This window comes from Patagioenas fasciata, chromosome 2, assembly GCF_037038585.1.
Source record: "Patagioenas fasciata isolate bPatFas1 chromosome 2, bPatFas1.hap1, whole genome shotgun sequence".
In the NCBI taxonomy this organism is placed as follows: domain Eukaryota; kingdom Metazoa; phylum Chordata; class Aves; order Columbiformes; family Columbidae; genus Patagioenas; species Patagioenas fasciata.
The window spans coordinates 15209787-15222897 of record NC_092521.1 but is presented as its reverse complement, the minus strand read 5'-3'; the positions used below and the strand labels follow the sequence as shown (position 1 = coordinate 15222897).

The 13111-nt window shown below is 42.0% G+C and overlaps 1 protein-coding gene across 2 annotated transcripts in view; it reads left to right on the top strand.

Annotated features, from left to right (window-relative positions):
* Positions 1 to 13111, top strand: part of DEPTOR (DEP domain containing MTOR interacting protein) — a 77510-nt gene that overhangs the window by 54578 nt on the left and 9821 nt on the right. For both annotated transcript variants that reach the window (XM_065831382.2, XM_065831383.2), the window contains 2 exons: positions 575 to 645; positions 1284 to 1388. In XM_065831382.2, the coding sequence (XP_065687454.1) occupies positions 575 to 645; positions 1284 to 1388 (176 nt within the window). The remainder of the gene's footprint in view (positions 1 to 574; positions 646 to 1283; positions 1389 to 13111) is intronic.

The following is a 13111-nucleotide window of genomic DNA, read 5'->3' as shown; positions in this document are numbered from 1 at the left end:
CCATGGGGAATCACCTGCAGAAACTCCCTTTTATTTCCTTTCATGTAAAATCCCAGCCAGTGCTAGGTTACCTAGGCTGTCCCTGAGTAAGATGGGGTTAGATGTCTGTGCCTGCAGTTGCAGAAATGACTTTGTTGGGATAATTCCTGACTCAAGGAGTATTTTCTTATTACTTAATTCTGTGATTCGAAGCCAACATATGAAATAGCAGAGAGCACCCAACATGCACAGAGTGAGCCGGGAAGAAAAGCTGCCCCATGTCAGGAAGGTCGGTCACTTGTTTCAACACTGGACACAGGAACAGCCAGTTCTGATGTTAGTAACAGTGTTTAGTGGTTCTTGATTGCAGACAACAAAGTCTGTTGGTTAAATGCCCCTGTTTCCCAAAGATCTCATAATTTGTACCGTTATTTTGCTGGTTTTTCCTTGGCTCTTTTACTACTTCCAAGCAAGTCTGCAAGAGTGTATGGGAAGTGGGACCAAAAAGATGTTGTATCCCAGTGCTGTATCTTATTTATGAGGAGAAACTCTAGAGGAATATTTATATTGAACATTCATTTGCGTACCTCCACAGTATTAAAGAGACCTGTGACTGCAGATGAGCTCTTGATGCCTGGAGCCCCATATGTAAGAAAAACCTTTACGGTATGTCTCCAGTATTTTTCTTTATTTTCTGCATGTTGTCTGCATAAGTTAATCCAAACAGACATTTTCTGATGGGATAATTAGAGCTTATTTGCATTTGCTAAGATTTGTGCTTTAAAATCCCGGAGTCTGTTATCAGTGCTTCCACACGTTTCAGATCTGCTTCTGCACTTGTTTTTCCTGTCTTTCTGCCAATGTAGTACTGCTGACTTAAGTGGACTGTAAAATTACATAAAGCCAATAACATTTGTATTATGCGAACTCATCTAGACTTTGTGCTCCTGGTAGTACTTGCTCTGTAGGAGTGGATTTCCTACTCAAACTGAAGTTTTATACTCAGGTCTTTCTGGACTATGATGTGACATAAATTTTGATTCATATTCACTATTAGAGAAAGCCATTTTTAAACCTAGCATTGGAAGCATCGGTTTTCTACAGCCTTCTAGGTCAACAAAAAAAATCATTAAAAACAAGAGTAATTATTTGGGTAGAGCCTTTCCCATGAGTGACAGAGCAGCCTGTCCGTACACAATGTCCTTTACTATGTGTTAGAAGTACAGAGATGGTGAAATTACGGTGCCCCCTTGAATGTAATGCAGCTGGTTGAAGGTGATCATGTCCTTCCGTTCTCTTCCCAGATCGTCGGTGACGCGGTGGGCTGGGGCTTCGTGGTGCGGGGGAGCAAACCCTGCCACATCCAGGCCGTGGACCCCAGTGGGCCGGCAGCCGCGGCGGGGATGAAGGTGGGTTTTCTAAACGGGATTATTTACTGGGGGTATTTCTGCTGCTCTGCGAAGGTCTTGGGCTGCCTGTGCTTGAGGAGTGAGCAGAGCTTTTGTTTCCAGGGTTGAGTATCTTTGTCTCAGTTTCAGGTGTTGGTGCACAATGAGTTCTGCTGCCTTTTGTCCCACTCATGTTTATATCAAGATTCTTCAGATCCTTTTTTCACATGAATGTGTTTATCCTTTCCAAGTTGCTTTCTTGATCTTTTCCCTTTTTTTGTTGGTTGGTGGGTTATGGTGTGTTTTTCTTTTTTATTTTGTTTTGGTTGATTGGTTTGGTTTGATTTTGTTATTTTCACCTTTTTTCCAGCACTGCACAATTTTAGCCTCACTCTTTCCAATTTATGCAGTTGCTGGTATACAGCTTCTGGACTTCTGCCTGTATAGGAAGAGGCAAAGTCAGACATACCTATCGAAAGTGAAGCTAGCATAACCTGTTGTTCGCTGTAAAGCAGATAAGACATTTTGGAAAGAAGAATGTGTGATCCTTTCATATTTCATAAAGAGTTGAAATAGTTTCATACATGATTTGAGAATAAATAGAAATTCCGTGTGAAGGCTTTTGTGCTGTTAATACATGGCCCATTGATTTACCTGCATGTGTGGATCACATCCTGCATATATCTGTGAATTAATCACTGTCTTGTACAGTGGGAAAAATAAAAGCAGAGCATCCTTTCAGTACTTAAAGGGGCCTATAAGAAAGATGGGGACAGACTTTTTAGCAGGGCCTGTTACAGTAGGACAAGGGGTAGTGGTTTTAAACATAGAGGAGATTCAGGTTAGACATGAGGAAGAAATTTTTTTAAGTGAGAGTGGTGAAGCAGTGGCCCAGGTTGCCCAGAGAGGTGGTAGATGCCCCATCCCTGGAGACATTCAAGACGAGGCTGGACGGGGCTCTGAGCAACCTGATCTGGTTGAAGATGTCCCTGCTCATTGCAGGGGGTTGGACTAGATGACCTTTGAAGGTCCCTTCCAGCCCAAACTATTATTTGATTCTCTGAGTCTATGATTATGTCAAGTGCAGATAAAAGCAAGAAAGGGAAACTAGCTGCTACACCTACTCCAGTGTCCAGGCTGGGCCAGACACAAAGATTAAATTAGCAGTTTATGTCACCTTTTTATTGTATGGTAATGACACAGATGAAGGTTTCAGATGTATTCCACATGCAACCCAGTTTGCCACAAATTTTGTCCTGCCTTCTAATTCATCTCCCTTTCCCATCACACTCGCCCCAGCTGCCTCTCTCCCATATATTCACACCCACTATCGCACAATGCCAGACATGCCATGGCTCCCTCCTTAACAAATGAACTACAGGGGTTTCTCCTCTCCATCTGCTGTTTTTTTTTTTCATGAAACTTATAAGAATGTACTGTTTTTGAAACATTGACTTTTTCTGAGTATGGGCAGGCAAAGCCCTGGGTGGGGGGAGCCTGTTGGTGCACGCAGGCAGTACCCTGACACATCCTGCTGGCAAACGGCTTGACACCTGAGGCAGCTGGAATTTTTTATATGTTTTATTTAATACCTAAGTATAATGTACAGTAACTATTTTTATCTGAAGAGTATCGGTTTCAAATAGTAATCCTGCCTAAAATTTAAAGGACTTAATAAAAATAATGAGTTTATTCATGTATATGTTCTAGATCCTGAACTTAGGAGTTTAGTACTTTACAGAATCTTTTACTCTCTGAGTATAGCAGCTAGCAGTAAAGTAGATCTATTCTGAATCCTGACTTGTAAAAATAACACTGTAGTGCCATATGTATTATATCATCTTAAAGATTTCACTTCTGCACTCAGCAGCTTTAAGCTGAATATTGTGGGGCTTTGGTTTCTTTTTACTTTTGGTTTCATGCTGGCAGCCCTGTGACTACACACTAGGATGTTTCAGTTAAGCTGGATTCTTTGATATTTCACCTCTGAAACTAGTTTTATGTACCAAGTTGTGTTCTCGTGTCTTCCGTTTGTGCTCTCCATGCACTTATGTACTCTGATGGGTTTACAGATGTTGACCTGAACCATTCAAGACGTAAGAATGTAAAATAATCTGCCATCCTGAGGGAAGCAAATAGTCTTTTAGACAGTAAAACTGGGATATATTGCCTTAGATTTGCAGAAAAGACACATCTGATTATTTGCAAAGGTGCTATCTTTATATAAAATCACTTTCACAGCAGAATTGCACATAAAACACTATAGCTGTATATAAGTCCCTGCTTAGACGCAGGGAGAATTTGTGCCATGTGTTCAGAAACATTGAATACCTTTAGCCCCAGGTGAAGAAGTGCTAGTTTTCTTTGAAAACAAGGGTTTTTGCTGAGGTGTTCCCATGGCAATAGGTATGTAAATTTTAGTGCAGTATTTGAAATTTAAAAAAATCTATGCCACTTAATCCATCTGTTTACAGAACTCTTCAATCTGGCAAATTTAAAGGAATTGTACAACAGGCTTTAGATGACAGCTTCTTGAAAACAAACCTTCCCCTGTGTGGAGGCTACAGGAGCGACACTTTGAAAATAGACTGTTGGGCCCAGTAGCTTCTGGTGGGCTGGTGCAAGAGGCTTTTGTCTGCCAGTGTTGCTCTGAGCGCTACACCAAAGAAGCGCTAACAAGGAAAGTTGGCTATGATGAAAAGGGCAAGAATTTGAAGAAGAGCCAAGACTTGGTGTTGCAGTTTCTAGAAAAGTTCTTGGCAGTAGCAGCAGGGTTTTTCCTCCTAAGGAGATGTATCCACTGTAATCGTTTTTGGAAGTGTTTTGATTTGTAAAGCTTGTGATTTTGCATATATCTCTCTTGGAGAGCACTGTATTCCTGTCTTTGCGTTACACTGGACAAGTTGTTGAGAGAGGACTGCTGCCTACAATCTCATTGTAGGACCTCAGTTCGTGCACTAAAACTCTACTGTGTATTATATAAAGCAGTAAACATTACAGGCTCAACCTACCTGATGGGCTTTGTGGTTGCTTGCTTTCAGTTTGACCTTGGCTGGGTTCCTGGCCTGCTCCAAAGTGCAGTGAATTGGGAGTTTGAGTAGAAATCTCAATGGGATGGAGCTCCGACCACACGCAGAGGCTGTGGGGTGGGCACGGCGCTGAGTGGCTGGGGTGCACGGGTCCCCATCACACACGGGCACCTCTGCCTGGCAGCGCTCACCCTCTCCTTAGATGTGACATCCTTTTCTGGGGGAATTTTCAGACAATTTAATTCTGAGAAAATCCCTACCATCATGATCTGCTTTTTGGCTGCCTTGATACCTCTTCTGGCGTGGTAAATAGGATTACCGTTTACAGTCTGAGGTTTCAAGTATGAAGCTGAGCAAACAGTTCAATAAAGACTTTGTCAATTAGCTTTACTGAAGTATTTTAAGAGCTTGTTTGTTGAAGGGCAGTTGCCTGTGACAGCGTTGTGAAGAGCGTGGTTGCTGTGAGCGCGTTAACAAGTGGGAGCTGGAGGCGACACGGGGCTGTGAAGGGAGTCGGTGTTGCGATGTGTACTTCTAAGTTATTTGCAGCTCTGTTTTGCTGTCTGCTGTCATCAACAGTGGAAGACAGGAACAGCACAATTTTGAAGTGCTCAAGTTGCTTTAAGATTCAGTATTGACTGGCTGCAAAATTCAGGTCTCTGCGGATGACACTGCTAAATAGGGCCAGTTGTTTTCAGGAAAACTCTTCCCCCCACACCTTTTCAGTGTTTTATTCTGCAAGTTAATTTCAGGTTTTAAGGTGCAAGTATTCTTTGAAAAGTTACACAATTTGACTTCCAACTAGTGACTTAAATAATGCATCACACATTGTTATTTAGTGTGAGACCACTGCAGCAGTGGAGCAAAATGGGCAGACCTATCTTAGTGTGAGGCTTGTGAAAGAGGCAAATTAATCACTCATTTAACTGATGAACTGTTCTTCCCTTAGGCTGGAGAAATCAGTGCCCAGCTCTAACCTTTGAGGAATGCTAGAGAATATCCGATTCCTTACACTGATTTTGAGCAAATTAGTATTTATAGCTGTTTCACCAAAGGTCTTTGTATCATATAAATTGCCAACAGCAACTTAAGCTTTTCTATCCTATTCTAGTTCTTCTTCATTCCAGTTAGTAGCAGGGAGTTTGGGAGACCACGTATGGTCACCGGTAGCAACCCTTCTCTTTTGAGCTTTGCTTGGGGATTACGGCAATACAGACAGGACCATTTGAGCATGGTTCTGCTCTCCTTCTGATCTTTAAAAGCTGGCACAGAGAGGAGGTCAGCCTCATAAATTTTCTGCCCGTGGCATCGTCTTCTGCATTCACAAATGCTTATTTCAGGTGCGGGTTCTCAAATGATTTCACTAGCAGAATAAGAGCCAAATCTCAAGTGTAATTGAGTAGCTGCTGTCTCATGGAGCAGATTGCTGTCAGGTTCATCGAGGTCATCAAGCCCAATCTCCCTGCAATCAAAGGAACATAGGTACTGTCTGATTAATCCAAAAAGTCCAACTACTGCCACAGGCACAAAATGTTACCGGCTTGTAACATAAAGGACTAAAAGCTACCCATTATAAGGTGCTGAGTGAGGGAAAAACCAAATCAAAACCAGGTGATGTTGGAGGAATTGCCACTGTCTTAGATTCCTGCCATAGGAAGAAATTTGAACTGTGAGATTTTTGGGAGGTTGAACGTACCCCATGCTGCAGAGAAATGCAAAACCCATTCCGTGGTCCTTGCCAGTCTGACCTCACACCTGGTGATTGCTTGACTGTTTGACAAGCAAGATAAACCAGTCTCAAAATCCGAAATAAAAAGATTATTCCTCCTGGGAAAGGTATCCCATTTATGGCTGTGGCCAGTCTCCGGTATTTTACAAGATAAAGGGCTTGGACATCATAAGTGAGAAACTTCTTTTTAACTCCTAAAGGCAGCCCAGTGGGAGCCTGAAGACTGGGATTTATATTGTACAAATAAGGCACAATGGCCATGTATCCATTTAAACCTCTCCATAAAGCTAAGGAAGGGGAAGGTAGCTCCATGTTTGGTGCTGGGGCCCTAACCCTTTAGAGCACTGGGGAGATGCTAACTGGAGGTATCCAAAGGGTACTTTCAGTATCTCATGTGACTGAGCTTTAAATGAGAAGAAATACGTTTGGATAAATATTTATACTGTGCACTAGCATATGGTGTTGTTGAAGCAGATGCAATTCAGTCTCAGAATTCTTATCTTATACCAACATGTTACTGATTGTAGAATAGCATAAATTACATGAGTTGCCATCTGTTTTCAATTACAGTGTGAAAACACTGGGGCAGGTTGGTGTTTTCCTTTCGCTGTGTTATCAGCCCTGAATTTGATAATTACATTAGAGTGAATTCAGAATGAATGCATTTTGTAATGTGAACACTCAAAAAAAGTTGCTGACAAACTGCTTTCATAGTATGTCCATAAATAGAGAAGCAGCAGAGCTAAATGTGTGTAGCACTGCATGCTATGAATGCCACTGCTGTAGGGCTTGAATACAAATGTGTGTGTTTCGAACATGTCTCCGTAAGTGAGTGCCTCATTTTCTGATAGTATTTAGTTATAAACTGTAACATAAAGGTCCATTCTTCTCCAGAGAAATGTGGAAGATGTATTCAAGCACCTATGTCTTTAGAGAAATCTAATTTTAAGAAAACAGATTTGATATTTTACCATAGAATCAGCTCTTGTTTTGCAAAACCAAATAAAATTCTAATAAGTTTTGGTCTTTATGTAGTTGTAACCAGAACCTCAGATTTTACGTGTGACTGTCCATCCCGGAGATTGGTGAGAGTGAGCTGAGTAGGGTAGCCATTAGCCTCGAACATCTTGTAAGTCATGCTCAAGAAGAGTGGTTGTCACATTAGGATGTATTAAGAGCACGGTAAGAACATAATGGTCAACAGTTTGGATGCTTTTTTTCTTTTTTTCATTTGATCTTTAGAATAAATCTTTCTAAAAGACTCTAAAGAAAAAATTGGTAAGGCAGCTGTGTTAGTGGTATGATAATTTAACAGAAGTTGGAAGAGAACAAATATTTGTGAATGTGAAAATACTCAACTGTGCCCTCCAATGCAAAATGGATTAGTGATTGGTTGTGCTTGACAACTGTTTAACAGCAGGTATATCAGTCAGCACACTTTCCCGATCGATGCATGATTCTTTGCCTGTGTATTCCTGCTCTGCGTCTGCCTTCTCCTTCTGATCTGTGGTCATCATTTGCTCAAGAAGTTTGCTGGTGAACTGGAGTGATGCCTCTGTAACTGTCCCAAAGTTTCCATTTCCAGTGGGAGTGTTTGATTAACCTCAAGGAGTAGGTCCCAATTTTTTTAAAGTGAGTCCTGTTACCACTTTTCGATAGGTTGCACTTACCTTAAAACCCTGTTACTCCATTCTGGGATTATTGCCATCAAAATTCTGATAATAACATAGTTGTATGAGTACTGGGCAGCAAACTGCATTGCACCCATCTCATCTTGTCTGAGAGTTTTATGAAGTCAGTCCTCTCACCAAACTAAGGGCTTCTCTGTCACTTCTCTTGCACTGTCAGCAAGTTTGCTGGTGACACCAAGCTGGGAGGAGTGGCTGACACGCCAGAAGGCTGTGCTGCCATCCAGCGAGACCTGGACAGGCTGGAGAGTTGGGTGGGGAAAAATGTAATGAAATATAACAAGGGAAAGTGTAGAGTCTTGCATCTAGGTTGGAACAACCCCAGTTTCCAGTATAAGTTGGGGAACAACCTATTAGAGGGCAGTGTAGGGGAAAGGGACCTGGGGGTCCTGGTGGACAGCAGGATGACCATGAGCCAGCACTGTGCCCTTGTGGCCAAGAAGGCCAATGGCATCCTGGGGTGTATTACAAAGGGGGTGGTTAGTAGGTCGAGAGAGTCCTTCCCCTCTACTCTGCCCTGGTGAGACCACATCTGGAATACTGTGTCCAGTTCTGGGCCCCTCAGTTCCAGAAGGACAGGGAACTGCTGGAGAGAGTCCAGCGCAGAGCAACAATGATGAAGGGAGTGGAGCACCTCCCTTATGGGGAAAGGCTGAGGGAGCTGGGTCTCTTTAGCTTGGAGAAGAGGAGACTGAGGGGTGACCTCATTAATGTTTACAGATATATAAAGGGTGAGTGCCACGAGGATGGAGCCTGGCTCTTCTCGGTGACAGCCAGTGATAGGACAAGGAGCAAGAGGTTCCACTTAAATCTGAGAAGAAACTTCTTCTCAGTGAGGGTGCCAGACACTAGAACAGGCTGCCCAGGGAGGTTGTGGAGTCTCCTTCTCTGGAGACATTCAAACCCGCCTGGACCCATTCATGTGTAACCTCATCTGGGTGTTCCTGCTCCGGCAGGGAGATTGGACTGGATGATCTTTCGAGGTCCCTTCCAAGCCCTAACATTCTGTGATTCTGTGATTCTTACTGAAGGAAAACGTGATTTTGGGAGCTGCATTGTGTGTACTGCCAGAACTTTTGTCTGGTTGCCAAAAGGAGACAGGGTTTGGCAAATCTCTCCTTTGCTTTTATTACAGAATACTACAAGTACAACAACGGAGTCCTTATGACCTTGATCATCCTTTGTGTTAGCACAATGTCTTTAGGTTGACTGAAATCATTAAATGTTTTCACAGCAGTCCCCGTTTTTCCTTGTCCTTGGGAATCCCAGTGCAGCATTGGATGAGCTGCCAGTCAGTCTTTCTTCTGCCCCTTTGCTGTACCAGCTACTCAGTCTGATTTATTCCTCTTCCATGGTGGAAGCCCATGTTGGGCCTCTCTGAATGGTGGGAGACTGTCTTAGAGACACTGTACCACTGGCCTGCTGCTGGAACCTGCCTCGTGGTAGCCACATGGAAAACACAGTTGGGGTTTGGATACTTTCCTTTAGCCTGTCACAAACTCTCAGTGCAACTACCCTGTTTTCCTACCAGAATACATAGGTATTGTAAAGTACTGTGGGATTAGACAGATGGAAAATGTCAGCAAGTCTGATGCAATCAAAACCTTTGATGAGTAGATCCATTTTTGTACCAGTACAAATGAATAAAACTCCAGATTTGCTAAATTTTCCTTGTGTTTCCCAGGGCTGTGTTTCACAGCATGAGGTCTGGGTTTCCCAGTCTCAGAGCAACATGCAGACCCAAATTTACAGACTGGACCTATTGACTCCCGTGCAGCAAAGTCACACCAGCACAGGCTCCACTGAGTTTCAAAATTCATTTTGTACAACTGTCCTCTTGCTAAACCATCCTCCTCCTCCTCCTGATGAGGGATTTGTGTTTGCATCAACTCCACCAGGACCGTGGGCTTTTGTTCTTCTGAGTCAGTGGACATAAAATCACCTGAAAAAAACAAGCCAGCTTTACATATAGACTGGGTGCTTGCTGTGGCTATCAGGGATTGTTACATGATAAATAAGTCAAAATTCTGCATGTGAAAAGTCACCTCCCTGAGATACAGGGGGAAAGATCCGCTCCCATGCGGACAGGTAGCGCAGTGCTCAAACATGGCTGCAGCGGGATGTAAACTGAAACCTGCACACACAAAAGAAAACAGAAAAATTCCATTTATGATTTTCAGTCCTGTTTTTGAATAACAGGACCCATGTTATTCACTATAGAGACAGGAATTAAGACAGTGAGAATTCCTAGGTGAAATATAAAAGGAGTGGATTTATCTTTTTGAGTATGAATTTTACCTTTAACAGTGCATTTTTTTCCCTAAACTTATAGGATGCAGATTTAGCAGGGTTTTACTTGCTTATCACAGACCTGAATTTTGGCCTGCAGAACAGTATTAGATTTCCAATAACTCTGTGTGCTTATTTCTAAAGACTCTTAACAGAGAGAGAGAGTTTTACTGGGCAATAAAATGGCTATTTTTTTTTTTACAACAACTGAAACCTTATGCAAATCCAGAAAGTTTCATAATAGGTCTGAGCTCTTTTTTTCTGCACTCACAGCAGTATAGTTGACGTTAGAATTGAACTTGTTTGTAGCCAAGTCACCTAAAATGCTGTTGGGCAACCAGTGACCTACGATATTTGTATCTGTACATTGGCTCCTTCTCATCAATAGCAAACACAATTCAGAAAAAAAAATTGTCTGCAGGTTCATAATTGGAGGTCAGTGGATTTTTTTAGTTTAGTCACATTATTTTAATAAGAAGTAGGTTTAAAAATGCTTTTTGAGTAAGTGGTGTTTTATGGCAGGATAACCCAGATATCTGAACACCCTGCATTTATGAAAATGCTTTCTTGATTATTTCTGAAGTCTTACAGCTGTGGCCATTCAAAAGGAGAGAAAGCAGTCTTGGTTTCAGCTGCACTGTCAAACAGGGCTGCGCTTGTGTTTTGATACAGCTTCCAAATTCCAGCGTGGTCTGTAGCCCATTGAACAGCAAGTTCTGCTGCCTGCCAGAACAGCTGGGATCTTACCCTTGCTCGAGCTTCCTTAGGCTATTGCAGGACACTCTTAGGTAGTCCAGGCTCTCTAAGGAGAGGACTCTTATCTGGAAAATTTATCTGCAGAATGGCTTAGATCTTCAAAATGTACAGCAAAATGCTGACATTTTGAACTGCTTTTGCACTCAATTGAGGATTAAAAGCTTTTTGTATTATTAGGTTTCGTTGCAATATCCATTTCACTTGAAGCCTCGAGGGGGTCCTCAGATGCTGGTGGGTTTGCAGCACCGTGGCTGTTGCAGGTCTCTGCCTCAGCGAATGGGGGGTGATGATGCTTTGCAGACCCTTCCCCGCACTTTTCCCTCTCTTCTCTCATTGCTGCTCAAGGCACAAGCTGGCTTCCCTTCATGATATAAGCGAATGATTCGGGAAACATGTTGCGTTAAAGCCAAGGCTCTGTTGAGCTAGTCAAACACATGGAAAAACAATTGCACTTTTGTCTGTGCAAACAGAGAGCAGCTGTTTGTCTCAAATGGTGCAGACTGTTCCTGCTCATTACGGTCTTGATACCGGAGGGTGCTGAGGGTGCCCTGCATGGGTCCAACTGCCCTTGTTTGGGCTGCTTTAGGGACTGTTTTTAGCTAATATGGGCTTTAAATGAAATACATTTAGTTAGTTGAGCCTACTTATATTTGACCTTGCAAGTAAACGGGTATATAACTTCTAGGTTCTTTATTTAGCTTAGGTATAGATATACCAGGAAAAAGCAAAAAAAAAATTCCAACCAACCAAAAAGAACCAAGCAAAACAACACTAAAAGATCAACCCAAACATCAAAAGACATTGTTTCGAAGCTAAGACTCCCTGTTCTCCTGCTGCTGATGCAGTATTTCACCCAGAGACACCTTTAGCCATTCAAGTTATTTAACATTTTCAGAGCTGTTCTGTGGTGGGTATCAAATTGCAGTATATGATAAAAACGCTTATAAAGTTAAGCATGCAGTCACTGGTTTGCTTTCCTGACATGGCCCAGCCCAGCTCAGCTTCACCTGTGGGCATTTCTCACTGGGACTCAGTCATTTTACACACCAATACCCAATGAGGGCCAAGAGAAGCAGTGACCTATATTTCCCTATTCTGTATTTATGGAAGGTTTGTATTTCGGGGGATTACATCCTTATGTTATTACCGTCCAGGTGTCTGCAGGTAGCTTCAATTTATCTATATGAGTAATTCCCATTTGCTCTGTTGGCATTTGTCTGACCCCTCAGTCAATCCACTGGGGAGACTTTGCTGCCACAGAGCCGAGACTTGTGTGCAGACCGAAAGCCGCCTGCCCCAAAACAAGAGTTGTTCTCATGGGCTGTTAGGTCAGCTCTTTTCCCCCTCTAATTTGTCCACTCTATTTCTGGAGTTTGCACAGTAATGCTCTCATTCTATTCCCAGTGAAAAAAAAAACAAATTGCCATTGATTCCCATCAGTGGGGAGAGAGGGAGACACTATCTGAACCAATGATGAGGCCCTTTGAGGATCTGTGACTTAATTTTATATTATGTGAATTACTCCTATTATGATTATACTATGCTACTACTATACTATTATATTATTATAAAATATATTTTATTAGATGTATTTATTATTTTTCTATTATGTAGTTTTTATATTATGTTTTTTAATTTCTGTTTTGGTTTTTGTTTTGATTTTTAATTAGAGGCCTATGAGTTTGAAATACTATAAAAAATTCAGCTGCTTTTTAAAATATCAGAGAACGATGGAATAAATGAAGCCTTGCTCAGACAGACCATCTATACCAGATTGCAGCCACAGACCAAGATGGAGAGCCAGCATTACACACTTAGATTTGTAATTCTGTAAATGGAGCTGGTTTTTCTCTGCTATGCGTTGTATCATGCTCTGCTGGTTCCCAGTTTCTAGCCCACTGATGGGACAGTGAGCCAGCTTAGCACTGAGGTAAACATTGAAAGAGAAATGCATCCCTCTAGAGAGAAAATCCCGTGTTTATGCAAGACCTGGATACTTGCCTACTCCCACACCACCCACTCTACAGCCAATTACACATTTGCTAGAGATATTTACAGAGCTCGACACACAGCTGCAATTTATTCTGTTTCATCCAGTAACCTCAATTATGCAGAAGACGACATTGCATGATTTTTTAACCTTCCGGTGACATGCAGTAGGTTTTGGGTTGTTAGACTCCAGCTTTGATTTACTAATCCTAGCAAGATTGTATTAATTCTTAAAAATATATATTTAAAAAAAAATTTAAAAAA